Here is an 18,982-nt window from a genome sequence, read left to right as displayed (position 1 = left end):
AGTGTTTAGCCTCATATTCATAGTTATTTAAGCAGGGTTATTTCTGGAGTTGGATGGTGCAGCTAAGTGGGTTCAAGCCCACTAGGTTCAGTCCCCACAACTTTCTAGGCTATCTTTGGGCTTGAACTCAGAACCTAGACACCATTCCCAAGATTTCTTTTTTTGCTCAAGGGTAGTACTCTACCACTTAAACCACCGCTCAATTTCTGGCTTTTTGGTGGTTAGCTGCAGAGAAGTCTCAGCTTTCCTGCCCAGGCTGGCCTGAACTGGGATCCTCAGATCTCAGCCTCCTGAGTAGCTAGGACTGCAGACTGAGCCACCAGCAGCACCCAGCCCCTTAGTTTGGGGGAGCAGCAGTAGGTTTTTGAACTCGTCTGGTAGGCACTCTACCATTTGACCCAAGTTCCTAGCCCCTCTTCAGGTATTTCGGGTTCCTTGGATCTAGCACATTTTGCAGCCACCGACCCCTATCCTGGGTCTACAGCCTGCAGAGAAACCTCAGCAACACACCTCAGTAGGAGCCTCCTACATGAAAATAGGATTAGGGCCAAATTATCTCTCACTGTCACCATCCACACCCCCTACCTCAGGGGGCTCCACTTTCCATCCCACATCCCCAAAAAACAGAACCACCAGCTGCTGCAAAAAGCTTTATTTCATTTGGTCCAAGGCTTGGGAAGGGCTCCGGGGTGGTTAGTTAGGAAGTTGCCCATGGCTAGAGGGAGAGGCTCAGGTGGAAACCCTGATGTCACGCGATGCACAGATGGCCTCCAGAGGCTGCTGGACTCTGGGGTCCTCTAGTCGTGCTTGAGGGTGAGACGTTCGAAGAGATACTCGCCCAGCCCGGCCTGAGGGGAAGCCAGCCTGCGGAGGTTGGTTAGGTGGTCACCCATCTTCTTGATGAGCTTCACCTCTTCATCCAGGAAGTGGTTCTCTAGGAAGTCACAGAGCTGAAAGGGGAGAGCAGAAATCAGGAATACAAACCCTGGGAAAGGAGATAACAGAGCTACGGTCTTGCCAACAATGGAGAGGAAGTAGATCAAGCTGCAGAATTGCTATGCAAACTTACATGGGGGTCTGTGCGTGCAGAACCCAAGGCATGAAGATCCAAAATGGCTTGGTTCAGGTTCTTCTCCAGGTTCAGGGCGGCTTCCATGGCTTCCACGGTTTTACCCCACTCATCTTCAGATGGCTTCTAGACAAAGGGCAGAAACGGGCTCAGAACTGGGCAGCCCGTTCTGAAAGGACCCAAAACTACAATTCCCAGAAGTCCCGGTGGCACCTGGAAGGTTTAAAAACCATGCTCCAGCGCGCAAGGCCTGCTGGGGAGTATGGGCGGCTACCCAGCCGCTCTTACCTGCACATCCTGGAACAGCGCGCGGCCGCCGCGCTGGTTCTGCATCTTCAGGAGGCGGTGGGCGCCCTCACGCTTCTCCTCCGCCAGCTCGCGGAAGAAGTGGCCCACGCCGTCCAGGGCCACATCGTCGCGATCGAAATAGTAGCCCTGAGGGAAGAAATGGAGGCAACAAAGGTTAGTGGGAGGGAGGAGACACGAGGCGCGTGGACTCCACCCTCGGATTACTCTACCGAACAAAGACGGCCGCGCATGCGCAAAAGGCCCTGAAAGAGCCCTGGGAAAACAGGGCGCCTGTTGGGGAGCGGAGCGGGGCGGGGCGGGGGTGGAGAACGGAACGGGACGCCTACTTACCAGAGAGAGGTAGGTGTAGGAGGCCCTCAAATGCAAGTTGACCAGTCGGTTGACAGCAGCCTCCACCTCGGTGGAATAATTCTGACGGATCTGGGAGGACATGGCTAGTCGTCGATACAGAGCTAACCACACACACACAAAAAAAAAAAACGGCGTTGGTTGGTCCTGGAAGCAGGAGACGGGCGAGAAGATAAGGGTCAGAGGTTGTGAGTGGAGAGGAGATCCGAAGGCAGCTGGTGGTGGAAAAGAGGAGTCCCCGGGTCTGTTCCGTCCAAACACTGTTGAAGCAAGACACAGATCCGCGGGACTGGCGCGCGCTGCTGGCAGGGGGCGGCCTGGGCGGCTCCTTTTGTAGTGCTCCGCTCGTCGAGGGCGGGGCGCTCAGAGCGCGCCGTCAGCCAATCAGCGCTGGAGAGAGGCGGGACGAAAAGCTATGCTGGACCAATCCTGTGCGGATCGGCGTCTCAGCACACACCCCTCCTTCACGTAGGAAATCACGCGCCTCCAGCTCGAGGCGATTGTGTAAAGAGGAATTGGAGTGGGGGAGGTTGGGGGTGGGGGCATCGGGGTTTTGAGACTGGCTTTGGAAAATCTTGGGATTCTTGGGAGTCTCTTTGGGAGCTGAGATATATGGAGTCTCTTGGGGGGCCCTGTGATAGAACACTCAGGTCCTGAGGCCCTCAAGAGAGCCTATTGGGGGCTGGGAATGTGGAAGGACAGTGCCCAGGCCAGGGGTTCAAGCCCCCAGGACTGGGAAAGAAAGAGAGAAAGGAAGAGGGAAGGAAGGAGGGACCTCAGAGGAACTAAGAGTATTCCTCGTTGTCTGGAGTTTGCTCTGGATAAAGGATTTCCAGGGCCATTGGGACTTTTGAAGAGCTCTGAGGAAAGGTTGGGAGGGAGGGATCCTGGAGCTCCAGGCGTGGGGATGTTGTGTGTGGGATGTCACAAAGGGAAGTCCCAGCTTTTTCGGGAAGCCTCCAGAAGGGGTTTTTAAGTCTCTTAAAGAACCTGCACTATGGAAAAGCGTTGCCATAGAGCCTTGGGGTTCGTGGGTGTGCACACCGTTGGAAGCCTAGCTTGAACATTTTTAGAGTCAGGGCAGATACGTGGAATTCTGGGCAGCCCTTTGGCTTTGGAGCTCGAGCTCGGGGAAGACTTTCAGGGGTTCCCTCCAGCTGTCTAGGGAGCTTGTGTTTTTCTGGGAGCAGGGGGTTTAGGAGAAAGGAAAGGACTGGCAGGGGGTGCCTCTCCGAGGTTTTGCATTTTCCAGGGGCTGTTTGGGAGGTAACAGACTCTTGCTAGACCCTGAGTCTAAGTCTCCCAATTTCTCCAGTTCACCCACACCCGACCCCCCAACACAACACCTGCAGTCACTCTGCGAGGCCCTGGGTCCTGGGGCAGGTACAAGGCCCGGGCACCGATCTGTCGTGGGTCAGACATACAATTTAAGTGTGCCATCTCCAAGGCGCCGTCTGGGAGGCCGAGCTGGCCCAGTGCTGGGTCCTCACTTTCCCAGACCCCATGATCTTGGCAGGAGGGAGGACAAAGGCGAAGGGACAAGGCCTTATCCCCACTTTCTGTACCCTAGCAGAGGCAGCCGGGCCAACAGAAGCCCCCGATGGTGGGTGAGCAGTTGAGGCTGCTTGGCTCGGGAGCCCGTGGAAGCGGCCCCCCGGTGCGGGCTGGCGGGTCCCGGATGTGCGCCCCCTCCCCAGCCGTATCTGGGGTCCTGGGGGTGCCTGGGCGCCTGGCCCGCAGCCCGGTGCTGAGTCATGGTGAGCTCAGCGCTGGACGGGGGCGGGGCCGCCGGGTGACCTCACCCTCCCCCCCCCAGGATGGAGGCTGGGACCCCCCCCTCGTAACTTCTCCCGGTGAGGCTGCGGTGGAACCCCGCGGCGGAGGGTGAGGGGGGTGGGGAGCCGGCTTCCATCTCCCACCACCTTGTTTTTTTTGGTTCCTCCATAGTTCTCTTTCGCAGGGATCCTGCTTGTGGGCGCCATGGGCCTGCCTCTGTGGGTGGTGGCTGTCTACCCCCAGATCTTTTTCCTGACCAGGTGTCTGCGGGGAGCTCCGGGGAGGGTGTCCCCACTGCTCGGCTGATTATGGGGCAGGAGTTACTCATTGACCACGGTCCACCTGGCCTTTAGCCTCCAGCAGGCCCAGACTGGGAAGAACTAGAAAGGGGCCCCACAGGTGGGAGGGTCAGATACCCAGAGGGCTCACAGAAAGCCTGGGGCTGGGAGGGGGTAGGTAGTGGGAGGGAGGCTGGGGATAGGAACCCTGGCACTGGGGTGCACCCTTGTAACTCCCAGCTACTCAGGACATCTTGGAGTTGGTGACCAGCCTGGGCAGTTCTAGGGAGACTTCAAACAAAATACAAAAGGGCTGAGGTGTGGTTAAAAGCTGGAGAATGGGGCTGGGGATATGGCCTAGTGGCAAGAGAGCCTGCCTCGTATACATGAGGCCCTGGGTTCGATTCCCCAGCACCACATATATAGAAAACAGCCAGAAGTGGTGCTGTGGCTCAAGTGGCAGAGTGCTAGCCTTGAGCAAAAGGAAGCCAGGGACAATGCTCAGGCCTTGAGTCCAAGGCTCAGGACTGGCAAAAAAAAAAAAGCTGGAGAATGTGGGTTCTATAGCCAGGACCCCCTGCCCCAATATGTAAAAATTAGAAGGGGGGGCTGGGGATATGGCCTAGTGGCAAGAGTGCTTGCCTCGTATACATGAGGCCCTGGGTTTGATTCCCCAGCACCACATATACAGAAAATGGCCAGATGTGGCGCTGTGGCTCAAGTGGCAAGAAGACAGTGCTCAGGCCGAGTCCAAGCCCCAGGACTGGCCAAAAAAGAAAAGGACATGGACTGGTGGTCCTATAGGATCGAATTGCTTTTACTGTCGGGATTTCAGAGGGTTCTAGGATGCTTGCCCAGGCCACCAGGACTGCCCTGGGCGCCCCTCACTCAGCACACCCATCTCTAGCCATTGTCCGCTCAGCCCTGCTTCAGGTCCCCGCCTCTCCTGGGGAACCTTCTTGTCCCAATCTCCCAGCACCCAGTAACTTTCCTGAGCCTCAATTGCTTCCATCTCTCCACTCCAGGACACTGGAGTCTGGACAAGATCCCAACTGAAGCCCCTAGGCCCTGGTCCCCTAGGTGTAGGAGGCCCATTCCCCACCTCCCCCCAAGTGTGCATTCATGGCCTCCCAGGGCTCACACCTGACCCAAGTAGCCTTCATTTCCTAGTGGGTTTGTGGGCGCCTGGAGGGCAGAGATGGGGGCTGACTCATCCCTAATCCAGTCAGATTACTTAAAAAAAAAGATGAGCAAAGTGCTTCAAGCTCTGAGCTGCAGACTGCAGACAATGGGCAAGTAGAGAATGGGAATGACAAGTGAATGGGGGGAGACCTTAGTGTCCTGATGCTTGGTGGGGTGGGCGGGGGGAGAACTGGTCCAGAGACACAGACTCCAAATCGTAGACCAAAGGAGGTTTATTGCCCCTCCACAGGCCACCGTTTCCCCACCCCAATAATTACAAAAGTAAGAAAAATGCCCATTTCCCCCCACCCCCATTCCACCCAGAAAAAAGCCATAATTTATGCAGAAAAGACACAGTCCACAAGGCGGCAGGCGGCCTCAGCCCATCTTCTTCCAGATGGTGAGGGAGGCGGTGAGCACTCCTGCCACAAGGATCGTCACTGTCTGCCACGTGGGGGTCCCAAAGTAGGAGAGGAGGTCATCCTGGGGACAGAGAGGTCACTTCAGCAAGTTGGAGGGGGTCAGCCAGGAGGCCAACAAGTGGGAGAGGGTGGGAGTGGGGACAAGGCTTTAAGGTGAATGTGGGGTTAAAAATCAATGAACTTGGGGCACAGAGGAAGAAAAGCCTGGGAGGGTAGATGGCACTAATCAGTCACAGAGAAGTCGGTGGGGATTGGCTGAACCAGCCACGATGGACAGGTCTGAGCATCTGAAAATGGGTAGGGTGAATGCTGGGAGTTCAGAGGGTCCCAGGGGCAAGGGGGCAGGGGTCTCACCCAACCACCCTGTTCTTGGATCCAGCCCAGCAGCCGATCTCGGAGGAACTCCAGTGTCCAGCCCATGATGGTTCTGATAAGTTCAGGCACCTTTGTGCACAGGGCCTGCAGGGAGTTGGGTGGGTTAGTTGTTGACTAAACCTGGATCTCACTGCTTGGACAAAGCGGCGCCAAGCCTTCTTTCTCAGTCTTTGGCCTCTCCGGGCTGTCTCTTCCAGCCTCAGTTACACAGCTTCAGAAGTTGTAAACACTTCACTGTGTGGCTTAACTGGCTTAAGAGCATACCTCAGCTCCTCAGTGCCCTCAGGATATAAACTCAAACAGCCCCACCCACAAGGCCTGGGACCTTGAGGCACCACTAATGACTTGATCTATTTCCCTATTTCCAACTTTCAGCTTGTTTCCTATGTCTTCATTTTGACTCTAACTCATCTTCCAACCTCAGTGTCCAAAAAGCTGGGACTACATCGGTATACCACCAAGCTGGGTGGTCCACTTTTCCTTTTTCATTCTGTCACTCTTCCTTGACTTGGGACCTTTGTACATGCTGATCCTTCTGACAAAGCCGGCGTCAAACCAGCAAATCCTCTCACCCCTCCAATCTCAGGTCAAGCCAGGCACCAGTAATCCTGAGTAGGTGCCTACTCAGGAGGCTGAGATCGAGGATCAAGGTTTGAAGTCAGCCTAGGCAGTAAATTCAGGAAAACTAGACTTGGAGCTGGGGCTCAAATAGTACAGCCCTAGCCTTGAGTAAAAAAGCTTAGGGACTGCCCTCAGGCTGTAAGTTGTAGCCCCAAGAGCTGCCCCCCACAAAAAAACCCTCAGGTCAAATGTCACTTTCCTGCAGATTTTCTAGACTTTGTACTCCTGATTCCCAGAAATCTTCAAGTGCTTATCTGCTTGCTTACTCCTCTAGAGCCCCCAATTCTGTATGCAATCCTACCCCACAGCCATGCTGAACCCTGATCCTTCACCTCCAAAATCTAAGCCCCATCTCAGCTCTTAAAGACACCTCAAGGAGCCAGGTGCCAGTGGCTCATGCCTGTAACCCTAGGTACTCAGGAGGCCGAGATCTGAGGATCACAGTCCAAAGCCAGCCCTCGGGCAGGAAAGTCAGTGAGACTCATCTCCAACGAACCACCAAAAAAACGGAAGTGGCACTGTTGCTCAAGTAGTAGACTGTTAGCCTTGATGTGAAGAACTCAGAGACAGTGCCCAGCCCAGAGTTGAAGCCCCATGACTAACAATAAATAAGCAAACAAAAAACTAAAAAATAAAACACAGCCGGTCACCTGTGTCTCACACCTGTAATCCTACTCAGGAGACTGAGATTTGAGGATCATGGTTCAAAGTCAGCCAGGGCAGGAAAGTCCGTAAGATTCTTATCTCCAATGAACCCCCAGAAAACTAGAAGTGGAGCTATGGCTCATAGTGATAGAGTACTATTAGCCTTGAGTAAAAAAGCTCAGGGACAGCACCCAAGACTGAGTTCAAGCCAAATGACCGACAAAAAACTAAATAAAACACATTAAGGAATACATTTGTGCTGCCTAGCCAATCTCCTGTTCAATATGTGTTGTTGTTTTTTGCCAGCCCTGGGGCTTGAACTCAGGGCCTGAGCACTGTGCACTGTCTCTGGCTTCTTTTTACTTACGGCTAGCCCTCTGCCAACTTGAGCCACAGGGCCACTTCTGGCAGTTTCCTATATATGTGGTGCTGGGGAATCGAACCTAGGGCTTCATGTATATGAGGCAAGCACTCTTGCCACTAGGCCATATTCCCAGCCCCTTTCTTTCTTTTTGGTAGTTCAGTGGAGATAAGAATTTCACACTGGGGGGCTGGGGATATGGCCTAGTGGCAAGAGCGCTTGCCTCGTATACTTGAAGCCCTGGGTTCGATTCCCCAGCACCACATATACAGAAAACAGCCAGAAGTGGCGTTGTGGCTCAAGTGGCAGAGTGCTAGCCAGGGACAGCTGACAGTGCTCAGGCCCTGAGTCCAAGCCCCAGGACTGGCAAAGAAAAGGAAAAAAACAAATTTCACACTTTTCTACCTGAGAGGATAATCCGACTCAGATCTCAGCCTCCTTAGTAGCTAGGACTATAGTCATGAGCCCCTCAAGGCTGGAGATCAAATCCAAGGCCCAGCACAAACTAAGGATTATTGCGTGTGTGTGTTACTGAGGATGGAACCCAGGGTCCTGCGCATTCTAGGCAAGTGCTTACCACTTGAACTGTGCTCCCAACTCTTCAGTTTATAGTTTTTGAGACCCTGCCACTGTTCCCCCTGGCCTTGAACTCTGGATCCTTTGCCTACACCTCCCACTAGGTTACAGGCATGCACCACCACACCTGACTCTTAATTCCTTTTTCTGACCCACAATGGCCAGGATAATTGGTTGGGCCAATATTTTATAATGCACACCTGGATAGAGAAAAGCTAATAAAAGAATTCCAGAGACAAGCCAGATATCTATAATCTAGACCCTATTATGGACATTTTTGCTGTACTTGGTAGAATATTTTGTGTATTGCTGGGCATTGATTCCAGGGCCTCACACATGCTGAGACTGTACAGGGTACTATATTCTCCCTCACCTTCCCCCCAACTTCATGGATGGTATGCTGTCACTTGAACCACACCTCCAGTCCAACTTATTTTCATTTCTTTTGACAGTTAATTGCATATGGAATCCTGAAGATTTTTCTGTCCTGGCTGGCTGAGTTGCAGGGTAAGATCCTGTCTCAAAAGCAAAAGCAGGGCTAGGAATATGGCCTAGTAGCAAGAGTGCTTGCCTCGTATACATGAAGCCCTGGGTTCAATTCCTAAGCACCACATATATAGAAAGGGCCAGAAGAGGCACTGTGGCTCAACTGGCAGAATGCTATCCTTGAGCAAAAACAAACAAACAAACAAACAAAAAAAAAACAAGCCAGGGACAGTACTCAGGCCCTGAGTCCAAGCTCCAGGACTGGCAATAAATAAATAAATAAATAAAAAGCAAGGGACTGGGAATATGGCCTAATGGTATAGAGTGCTTGTTTTGTATACATGAACCCCTGGGTTCAATTCCTCAGGACCACATATATAGGAAAAGCCAGAGGTGGTGCTGTGGCTCAAGTGGTAAAGTGCTAGCCTTGAGCAAAAAGAAGCCAAAGCCCCAGGACTGGAAAAAAAAAAAAAAAAAAAAAAAAAAAGAGCAAAAGCCAGGGGCTAGTGGCTCATGCCTGTAATTCTAGGTACTCGGGAGGCTGAGATCTGAGGATCTCAGTTCAAAGCCAGCCCAGGCAGAATAGTCCCTTAGACTCTTATCTCCAGTAAACTACTCAGAAAAAGCTGGAAATGGTAAAGTGATCACCTTTGAGTACAAAGAGGCCCAAGGACAGTTCCCAGACCCTAAGTTCAAGCGGGTGGGGGGTGGGGAGAAGGTAGAATTCAATGGAAGGGTGCTCTACCCTAGAGACACCCCCCCCCCCCAGCTTTCTGCTGCTTAATAGGAGAAAAGTCTGGATTTTGTTTCCCAGGGCTAGCTAGGACTCCTGATCCTCAGATCTCAGCCTCGAGAGTAGCTAATAGCCACCACTGCCAATCTAGAATAATCTCTTAAATACAGTCACTTCATTCCTTTATTCAGAACTAGGGTAGCCTTTATTCAGCCTGGGCAGAGGAGTCCTCAAGGGTCTTATCTCCATTTAACCAGCAAAAAGCTAGAAGTACATAGATGTGGCCCGTGTGGCAGAGTATTAGGCTTGATTGAAAAAGCTAAAGAATAGAGTCTAGGCCCTGAGTTCAAGCCCTCCAAAAATTAGAATCTAAAAATAAAACCCAACAATCACTCCTATCTCACTCTGAATAAAGTTAAGGCCTTTATAGTAACCTAAGAGACTCCACAGTCTGCCCTTATTCAACACCATTCTCCTCAACTGCACTCTAACCATGGCTTCCTTCATACCCACTCAAGGTGAGGTCCTTCCCTCTACTAATGCCTTTCTTCCTGATGACTGCACCTTAGAGCATCCTTCTTGCTGTTACCACACCAGCTTTAATGTCACCTGCTTAGAAATCTATTCTGACCAACCTGTTCTATCACTTCAGCCTGTATCACTTCACCTCATCCCCATCTTGGGATCTGAGCTCTATGAGACTAGGGACCCAAACTAGTGTTATATCAGGTGCCAAAAACAGGCCCACACAGAGTTGACCCAGCACAGAATGAATAAGTGAGGCCACAGACAGCCCACAGGGGTGTCTCCATTCCCTTTGCGGTCACTGGCTGCAGTAAGAATTGACCCCAAGGTTGTCCAAGGTCTGAGGAGTACACCCCTGGGCCCACTGCCCACCTTGAGCACCAGTTTGCTGGCAAAGTAGAAAAGAGCAACAACTCGGCCCCAGTTGAAGTTGCCATCAGCAAACATGTCAGCTGCCACTTGGAAAAAGACCTCTCGAGGGGAGTCCGTGTCCACAGCGGCAATCATCCTGCAGGAAAGAGGACAGATGCTGGGGATGGGTGGGTCAGGCCAAGGGTAGGACTTCCAGCATCCTCTCCATTCAAAAGTGAAGGAAACTGAGGCAGGAGCCAGGCTCTGCCAATGGGACCTTTAGAAAAGTAGAGAGGGCTGGGAAGGTGGCTTAGTGGTAGAGTGCTTGCCTATCATGTATGAAGCCCTGGGTTTGATTCCTCAGCACCACATATACAGAAAAAGCCAGAAGTAGCGCTATGGCTCAAGTAGTAGAGTTCTAGTCTTGAGCAAAAGAAGATCAGAGACAGTAACCAGCCTCTGAGTTCAAGCACCAGGACTTGGGGAGGATGGGGAGAGGGAGAGAGAGGGAGAGGGAGGGAGGGAGAGAGAGAGAGGGGGAGAGAGAGAGAACAATAACTCCTTGAAGGAGGGTCCCAAGACCCTGGGGAATCCCAGCACTTGGAAGGCTGAAGAAAGCTGATCTTGAGTTAAAGGCTGGGAAACATGGCAAGCCTCTCAAAAACAAAAACAATCATTTCAGAATGGCTCCCAGGATGCTGAGATATGAAGATCGCAGTTTGATGCCTGCTCAAGCAGCAAAAAACTAGAAGTGGAGGTGTAGCTCAAGTGGTAGAGCTACCAGCCTTACAGAGAAAAAGCTAATGGGCAGCACTCTTGGCCTGATTCAAGTCCCAGTGCCAGCGCACAGGCACACAACCAACCACAGCTCCTAGGGAGGGAAGACCCGATCCAGGAGGAGTGGTGGGGCCTAGACTCCTAGTTCTGGTGGCAAGACAAAGATTTGGTAGAGGGGTTCCTGGGGTCTGAAGTGGGAGGGGACCCTGGCTTCCGGGGGCTGGGGATCCACACCTCTGTAGTTCCATGTTACTGTCCAGTTCGTCCCCGATGCGCTTGAGACACTCGCTCAGCTTCTTGGTGGATGCATCTTGAGGCACCTGCTCCAAGGCCAGCTCCGGTGTCTCCCCACCCATCCGCCCTGCTCGATCCTGGATGAAACTAAATTGGGAATGGAGTGGGGGTGCAGAGTCAGAATAGGGAGTCACCCCCGAAATCTGCTCAAGAAGCAGACTGACCTCAAACTCACCCCTGAAGCAAATGGGCCCCTGTCTTCATGATCTGCTCAGAGCTGGTGGGCCCTAGAGGAGAAAGGAGGGAGAAGAGGTGGCTGGACTCGGGGGTTCTGGGGCATCAGGAGAATGGGGGGGGCCCTCATGATTCCTGGAGAGGGCAGTCTGAGAGGCCTGGGTGCCTAGGCTAGTAAGTCTCTGATCGATGATGGGCTCAGGGCCAGTACCCTAGATTATTATTCCAAGGGAGGAAGCTGGGGGACACTTAGTAACCACCAGCTCCCCGGCCTGACGGGGCAGAGGTGAGACCAGCCCCTCCCACCAGGGCCACAGGCAGGAAGTGGTGCCGGCGACAAGCCCGGGCCTGCCCGGGGTGGGCCTGGATCCTGAAATCCCCAGTTGGTCGAGGACCCGAGGGCTCCAGACAGAAAAAGATCGGGGCGCCGGAGGCCGGAGAGCCGCGACGCTCCGCAGAAGGAGAAAGGGACAGAGGGAGGGCCTGGGAGACGGGTAGAGCCCGGTCAGGGATTTTCTGTCCCAGAGATCTGGGGGGATCGCACGTTCCCGGGCCCGCGGCCGGGGTTTCAGCGACGGCTGGCGACGGGCCTCGCCCTGCCCCCGCCCACCGGCCCCCGCCCCCCCGCCCCGCACCTCCCGCCTCACCGCCTCCTCTGGGCTGCTCCCCGGATCCGTCCATCACTGCCACTGCCGCCACCGCCTCTCGCCGGGTCCGCCCGGGCGGCTGCAGCGCGCCCCGGTCACGTGAGGACCCGCTGAACGTGCGCCCCACACGTGGGCGCCCCGCAAAATGGCCGCTGCCCCTTAGAGCGGGGGTCACGTGACTGTAGCAGCCGGCCGGCCCTCGGGGGTGTGGCCGCTGTCACTGCACTATCCAATCAGCGCCTTCCTTAGGAAGCTGGGCGTTACCCGTGCCAGGCTCCGCCCATCCAGTCCCAGCCTTTACTGTCTTTTGCTCATTTACTCTTTGACTCAGCCATTCACTGATGCGTTCATTCATTCGTTCCTTCATTAACTTATGCACGTATTTGTGCACAATCTCTACAAGCGTATGCCGCAGTTGGGACACTCAGCATCCAGCCATGACCAATGAACAGAAAATGTAGTGCGGGCTCGGGATATGGCCTAGTGACAAGAGAGCTTGCCTCCTATACATGAGGCCCTGGGTTCGATTCCCCAGCACCACATATACAGAAAACGTCCAGAAGTGGCGCTGTGGCTCAAGTGGCAGAGTGCTAGCCTTGAGCAAAAAGGAAGCCAGGGACAGTGCTCAGGCCCTGAGTCCAAGGCCCAGGACTGGCCAAAAAAAAGAAAAGAAAATGTAGTGCTTGTGTTGGAAAACAATAGAAGTAACAAGTAATTTCCACCCTTAGGGCAACAAGGAAATGTGTCTTTATTTTATAGTATTGTTGCCAGTCTTAGGGTTTGAACTCAGGGCCTGGGCATTGTCCCTGAGCCTCTTTGTGCTCAAGGGTAGGCCTCTACCACTTGAGCAACAGTGCCATTACTGGCTTTTTCTGAATGGTTTATTGGAGATATAAGAGTGTCATGGAATTTCCTGCCCCAGCTGGCTTAGAACCATGATCATCAGATTTCAACCTCCTGAGTAGCTAGGATTACATACAAGTGAGAGCCACTGGCACCAGGCAAATTATTTCATTTTTATGGATAGAATTTCTAACAGTTTGTGATTTGAGAAAACAAAGTTTCTGAGTGAAGAAGAAAGTAGGCCATGGAAATAAGTTGTGTTTCCTGCTTAGCTTTTGTTTGTTTTCTTGCTTGCTTTTGGTAGTACTGAGATTAAACTCAAGCCTTGAATTGGCAGCGGGGGGCGGGGGGGAGGGGCGGAGGGGGGCTCTAATGCTGAGCCAGGGTCCAACCTGTGTGAGTGCCTGGACACTGTTCTACTCATCATTTTAGGCTTCCTGTTTAAGTTAGAATGGTAGAATGGTAGATGTAGTTGCTATACAACTACAGGTTGAGAAGAGGTGTGTGTGTGTGCGTGTGTGTGTGTGTGTCAGTACAAGGGCTTGAACTCAGGGCTGTGCAACCCTTTTTAGGAAAACATATGTCTCCTGCAGGTGTCTGTAGGAGGGTAGCCCTCACCCCTCACCTCTTTTTTTTTTTTTTCTGGCCAGACCTGGGGCTTGGACTCATGGCCTGAACACTGTCTCTGGCTTCTTTTTGCTCAACACTAGCGCTCTGCCACTTGAGCCACAGTGCCACTTCTGGCCATTTTCTATATATGTGGTGCTGAGGAATCGAACCCAGGGCTTCATGTATGAGGCAAGTACTCTTGCCACTAGGCCATATTCCCAGTCCCCCTCATCCCTTCTGTCTCTTCCATCATCATTTGAACCAAAGCATGCTCCTCCCCAAACACCACCAACATGGACGATCTCTATAAAAACCATATTTTTATTTATGAAGGGCAGGTCTCAGTGTTTGTCTTGGGGGAAAGTTATTCCAATGGCCTTTCTCACCTCTTCAAGAATGTCAGCCAGGAGCTCACTTTCTGCTAGAGGAATCACAGGACTTTCCTTCAGACCTGGAGGTGTGGAGGGAGGAGAGAGAGGGGGAGGGGAGAGAGAGAGAGAGAGAGAGAGAGAGATTAAGAACCCTCCTACAGGGCTGGGGATATAGCCTAGTGGCAAGAGTGCCTCGATTCCCCAGCACCACATATACAGAAAACGGCCAGAAGCGGTGCTGTGGCTCAAGTGGCGGAGTGCTAGCCTTGAGCGGGAAGAAGCCAGGGACAGTGCTCAGGCCCGGAGTCCAAGGCCCAGGACTGGCAAAAAAAAAAAAAAAAAAAAAGAACCCTCCTACCCATACATTGAGACCAAAAGAACTGTGGGATTCTGGATTGCCAGAATCCTGTGGCATTGGCATACACCAGGGTTTAGGTAGATGGTGTCCCATGGCATTATGGGAGATGTAGTTCTATAAAGCTAGGAGACAGGTTGAGTATTTATGGGACTTAGGTGGGACCCAACATCATCCAACTATGCTTGCTCCCCGCCCTCGCCCCCCCCCCCCCCCGCCCATATCAGCCAGATCCTTACCCTTGCGCAGACACTCTCGGACATGTTCAGCCTCATAAATCATGCCTGCCCCATTTACAAAGTTGTACATGGTGTTCGGGTTGTGTGGCAACGGGAACTCCTTTCGCTCACCATTCAACACCAGCTCTGTTGGGCACCAAGTTTTCTGAATCTGGAAGGGTAAGACATGGCTCTGCTCCCTGGTGCCAGTGGCTCACGCCTATAATCGTAGCTACTCAAGAAGCTATGATCTGAGGATCATGGTTTGAAACCAGCCCAGGCAGGAAAGCCTGTGAGACTGTTACCTCCAATAACCTACCAAAAAAAGATGGAAGTGGAGCTGTGGCTCAGGTGGTAGAGTACCAGCTTTGAATGAAAAAGCTTCACCCAGATCCTGAGTTCAAGCCTCAGGACTGGCACAGGTACGTGCTCATGTACGAGCATATGTACACACACATGTACACACACACACTCACGTTTCTTCTCAGGCCTAAGGACACTTGACCCACCAATACATTTACACCCAGGCAACCCTCCCCCGCCCCCCCCCCCAGTATCTACATATTAACAGCTCAGCTATCAAGGAGGATAGTCTATAGCCATGGGTTGAAAACTGGCTGCTTCAGTTCCTAGCCAGCCTCAGTCACCATAATCACCCTCCAATTGCTCTTCCTCCACAATGCCCCACACTGGGCCCTGCAGCACCTCACCTGAGCTATACCCTTAGTCCCACACACAGATGCTGTGTTGGAGAGCTGGGCAGTGATGCTACAGGTGAAGCTAGCATGGACCCCTCCTGGGTACTGAAGCAGCACACTGACCGTGTCGTCCACACCTGAGTGGAAAGAAGTCACCATCAGGGCACTGTTGGGTTGCTAAGGTCAGGGGTACAGGCCTCAAATCTTGCCTGTGGAACTTTGGGCCAGAAACTTCACCTCTTAAGTGAAAATGAAACCTACTAATCTGATGTTTGTGTGGATGGGGGAGAATTGCTTTTGCCTTGGGGATCTCAAGGAGAGATTCACACCTACCTTCACCCCATCAAATAGTCCAGCACTAACAGTACCTGTCTCATACAACCGTCCCACGGCTGAAATCTTCTCAGGCCTCTGCCCATTGAAGACCATGGAGATAAACTGGACACAGTAGATACCCAGGTCCAGCAGGCCTCCCCCAGCCTGGGCTGCATCTGTGGCTCGAAGAACCTGGGTTAGGTCAAACCCAAACTCTGCCCGAGCCACTCGAAGGTCTCCCACAATTCCCTGGGCCAAAGCAGACTTCAGAGCATCCACAGCAGGAAAGAACCGGGTCCAGATGGCCTGCAGACCACAGAGGGAAGAAGACAGGACACATAAAGCACAGGAAAAGAGTGAGGACTCAGATTAATAAAGCAGCCAGCCCTGCTGGGGTCCCAGTTGTGTGTGTCTGTGTGTGTATGTGTGTGTGCATGCACACGTGCCAGTTGTGGACTTGGAACTCAGGGCCTGGATGCTACCCCTGAGTTACTACTTTTGCTTAAGGCTAGCCAGCTAATGCTTGAGCCACAGCTCCACTTCTGGCTTTTTTATTTGTTTATTGGAGAAAAGAGCCTCATGGACCATGCTTCCTGGGCTGGCTTGGAATCATGACCCTCAGATCTCAGCCTCTTGAGTAGCAAGGATTACAGATATAAGATGCCAATGCCCAGCTGGGGTCCCAGTCTTGATGGGATACTCACTATTCCCCAAACTCCAAAAAGGTCCCATTTCTGGGTTGGGGATATAGCCTAGTGGCAAGAGTGCCTGCCTCGGTATACCCGAGGCCCTAGGTTCGAATCCCCAGCACCACATATACAGAAAACGGCCAGAAGCGGCACTGTGGCTCAAGTGGCAGAGTGCTAGCCTTGAGCGGGAAGAAGCCAGGGACAGTGCTCGGCCCTGAGTCCAAGGCCCAGGACTGGCCAAAAAATAAAAAATAAAAAAATAAATAAATACAAAAAGGTCCCATTTCTTCCACAGCTGGTAAGCCCCATTTGGACTCTGAGTTCAAACGTCAGTACTAGCATTTATTTAAAAAAAAAACCAACACTTTTATTTCTTTTGGCCAGTCCTGGGGCTTGAACTCAGGGCCTGGGCTTTGAGCCTCTTGGTGCTCAAGGCTAGCATTGTACTACTTGAGCCACAGAACCACTTTGAGCTTTTTCTGTTTATGTGGTACTGAAGAATCGAACCCAGAGCTTCATATATATTAGGCAAGCACTCTACCACTAAGCCACATTCCCACCCCAAAAAAGCCTTTTTGCCTGAAACCCTTAGGTCTTATTGGCAATTGTCTCCATCTTCTCTGGTTTGGCAGCTTTCCAAAAGTTTTTCCTTGCCAAAAACATGTCCTGAAGTCAGTGGTCTGCTCCAAATGAGGAGGAAGGGATTTGGGTTCCAATTTTCAATACATGCTTCCAGGAGATTCAGTTACATCCTGTCAAACACAGCTCCATGTCTGCAGCCATCTTGACTATTGGCAAATTCCCACCGTCCACCTCAGAAATGATCACTGGCAACCATCTTTAGTAATGGCAAGCAGAGTTTTGCTGGGCATTAAGCAGGGCCTTCCAACCTCACCTCCATTAAGAAAGAGACCTCTGGATCGCGCCTCAGTGACCATCTCCCGGACTTCTGCAGCAGTCACACCCATGGGCTTCTCACACAGAACAGCCTTGCCTGCTGCCAGGCAGAGCAGCACAGCGGCCTTGTGCTGGGGGTGCTGAGTACCAATGTAGACTACCTCTAAGGGTGCAAGGAGGGAAGTCTTGAGGTCATCAGCACTCTCCACCAAAGACCTGCAGGACCCAAGGCATTAGAGGCCCCACACCAGCATGCCTAGACTCCCACAAGGAGAGAACTGGTCCTGAATCGTCACACATGCCTGTGATCTCAGCACTCTGGAGGTATAGGCAAGGTTGACAGTTCAAAGCTGGCTTGCTACATATAGTGAGACCCTTTCCCAAAAAGAAAAAAAAAAAGTAAAAAGACTAAGCCCGTGTTGTCACCTCAGACAGGTATGGCAGTGCACACTTGTAATCCCAGCACTGGAAAGTCTGAGGCCTTTCTTGGGGTCTACTCAGGGTACATAGTGAGTTCCCCACTCACCCACGTTGGGGTCCTTGGCCAGTTCCTCATAGGAGCCATAGGCTTTGGGGATGTTGTGTTTCCGGGCAAACTCCTTTGCCCGGCTCAGATCGCGGGCTGCCACCACCACCACCTAGAGGGGCACCAGGGTCAGACTCAGAAGCTGGGACAGGTGGGATGCAGGTGATAGGGGAGGCCCTGGAGTGAGGGCCTTCAAGATGAGAGGGCACAGCCATGGGGGAGAAGTCTCCCCTGGAGACTTGGCTCAGGGGAGTCCTCTGAGAAAGACAGCCTAATCCCCTAAACTCTACATAATGGCTTCTTGTCACCCTAGCACTTAAACCAAGACCCTCCCCTGATCAATTTATTTTTGGTGTGCTGTTCCTGGAACTTGAACTCAGGGCCTGGGTGCTGTCTCTGAGCTTCTTCTTGCTCAAGGCTGCTCTACCACTTGTGCCACAGCTCCACTTCCAGTTTTTTTTCTGCGGGTTAGCGATGAGAGTCTCAGGGATTTTTCCACCCGGGCTGGCTTTGAACTACAATCCTCAGATCTCAGCCACCTGAGTAGCTGGGATGACAGAATGAACCACCAGAGCCCGACTGACCCTCCCAAGGCCCCAGGCTTCACAGGACAGAGGAAGAGAAGCCAGCAGGAAAGCCTTAGGGCTCCTCCTTCCCCCTCCTCCCTCAGTCCCTGGAGGTCGCCCCGACCTCGGCCCCCTTCCCCAGGGCTTGGATGGCAGACCTCGTGGTCGGAGCGAGGCAGCGTGCCCAGCGTGGTGGTGAAGTCGTTGGAGATGAGGCCGGCCGACACAATGCCCCAGCGAAGCGCCATGGTGGTCCCAGCGTGTGGATGTCGCAGCAGCAACCGCAGACGCGAGAGGCCCCGCCCCCGTGGCGCCTTCGACGCTTCTCTTGGCTCAAAGCAAAGGGGCGGTCATTGCTTCCAGTGTCCCATTGGAGGAACCTATTGCTTGGTCCCGCCTGCCGGGGGCGGACTTTGCCCTGTTACCTGGCGCTGTCCAGTGAAAACAGATGGGTAATAGCAAAGCTAGGAATCATACTGATCGAGCGAGGCCACTGGGCCAAGGTTGTGGAGGCTTATCTCAGAAAAACAAAAAGTCCAAGGGGCCGAGAGTGCGGCTCTAGTAACGTGGAGGCGTGGGGGTTGATAACTTAACACACCCTTAGGAGTTGTCCCGGGGAAAAAGGAGGAAGGAATACCAAAAATGATGAGTATTATGTATAGAGGGTCTGCTGCCAACAGGGTTTCCAGTTCACTGCTTTACCTTTCCTAATTTTCCACAGAGGGGAAACAGACCTGACAGCCCAGGTCTTCAAACCAGGCTACCCTTCTTCTTATAAGCCGTGGAGTTAGGCTGAGTGTTCTCAAACCCCTCTTTGGGGTGTGTGTGTGTGTGTGTGTGTGTGTGTGTGTGTGCTTTCTTGCCAGTTATGGGGCTTTAAACTCATGGCCTGGGTACTGTCGCTTAGCCTCTTTGTGCTACCATTTGAGCCACAGAGCCACTTCTG

General features: G+C 52.7%; 3 protein-coding genes across 3 annotated transcripts; all 3 read right to left on the bottom strand.

Annotated features, from left to right (window-relative positions):
- Positions 1 to 637: 637 nt before the first annotated feature.
- Positions 638 to 2,052, bottom strand: Ftl (ferritin light chain). Its single transcript, XM_048329935.1, has 4 exons — positions 1,709 to 2,052; positions 1,358 to 1,504; positions 1,070 to 1,195; positions 638 to 950 (listed from the first exon to the last, which is right to left on the bottom strand). Exons 1-4 carry the CDS (start codon positions 1,808 to 1,810, stop codon positions 798 to 800), a joined length of 528 nt encoding a protein of 175 aa, XP_048185892.1. The 5' UTR covers positions 1,811 to 2,052; the 3' UTR covers positions 638 to 797.
- A 3,121-nt stretch (positions 2,053 to 5,173) lies between these two features.
- Positions 5,174 to 12,107, bottom strand: Bax (BCL2 associated X, apoptosis regulator). Its single transcript, XM_048329932.1, has 6 exons — positions 11,950 to 12,107; positions 11,304 to 11,355; positions 11,069 to 11,215; positions 10,079 to 10,214; positions 5,739 to 5,843; positions 5,174 to 5,445 (listed from the first exon to the last, which is right to left on the bottom strand). Exons 1-6 carry the CDS (start codon positions 11,981 to 11,983, stop codon positions 5,341 to 5,343), a joined length of 579 nt encoding a protein of 192 aa, XP_048185889.1. The 5' UTR covers positions 11,984 to 12,107; the 3' UTR covers positions 5,174 to 5,340.
- A 1,604-nt stretch (positions 12,108 to 13,711) lies between these two features.
- On the bottom strand, positions 13,712 to 18,327 carry Dhdh (dihydrodiol dehydrogenase). Its single transcript, XM_048329937.1, has 7 exons — positions 18,195 to 18,327; positions 17,471 to 17,582; positions 16,938 to 17,107; positions 15,412 to 15,664; positions 15,056 to 15,180; positions 14,367 to 14,517; positions 13,712 to 13,852 (listed from the first exon to the last, which is right to left on the bottom strand). The coding sequence occupies exons 1-7, from the start codon at positions 18,282 to 18,284 to the stop codon at positions 13,743 to 13,745; spliced, it is 1,011 nt and encodes a 336-aa protein (XP_048185894.1). The 5' UTR covers positions 18,285 to 18,327; the 3' UTR covers positions 13,712 to 13,742.
- Between the last annotated feature and the right edge of the window lie 655 nt (positions 18,328 to 18,982).

This window comes from Perognathus longimembris, chromosome 20, assembly GCF_023159225.1.
Source record: "Perognathus longimembris pacificus isolate PPM17 chromosome 20, ASM2315922v1, whole genome shotgun sequence".
NCBI classification, from domain to species: domain Eukaryota; kingdom Metazoa; phylum Chordata; class Mammalia; order Rodentia; family Heteromyidae; genus Perognathus; species Perognathus longimembris.
The sequence above is the reverse complement of the archived record's forward strand: the minus strand, read 5'-3'. Positions and strand labels throughout refer to the sequence as shown.

Bases quoted from the DNA above. Each gene is read 5' to 3' on its own strand.
- Dhdh (XM_048329937.1), bottom strand. From the start codon at position 18,284: ATGGCGCTTCGCTGGGGCATTGTGTCGGCCGGCCTCATCTCCAACGAC. The intron at 17,108-17,470 runs GTGAGTGGGGAA...TTGCACCCTTAG, and splicing joins GGCCAAGGACCCCAACGTGG to AGGTAGTCTACATTGGTACT. The intron at 13,853-14,366 runs GTAAGGATCTGG...CCACACCTCCAG, and splicing joins CCGAGAGTGTCTGCGCAAGG to GTCTGAAGGAAAGTCCTGTG.
- Ftl (XM_048329935.1), bottom strand. From the start codon at position 1,810: ATGTCCTCCCAGATCCGTCAGAATTATTCCACCGAGGTGGAGGCTGCT. The intron at 1,505-1,708 runs GTAAGTAGGCGT...TTCTTCCCTCAG, and splicing joins CCTACACCTACCTCTCTCTG to GGCTACTATTTCGATCGCGA. The intron at 1,196-1,357 runs GTAAGAGCGGCT...CCCTTTGTCTAG, and splicing joins CGCTGTTCCAGGATGTGCAG to AAGCCATCTGAAGATGAGTG.
- Bax (XM_048329932.1), bottom strand. From the start codon at position 11,983: ATGGACGGATCCGGGGAGCAGCCCAGAGGAGGCG. The intron at 11,356-11,949 runs GTGAGGCGGGAG...TTTCTCCTCTAG, and splicing joins GGAGCAGCCCAGAGGAGGCG to GGCCCACCAGCTCTGAGCAG. The intron at 11,216-11,303 runs GTGAGTTTGAGG...TTCCCAATTTAG, and splicing joins GGGGCCCATTTGCTTCAGGG to TTTCATCCAGGATCGAGCAG.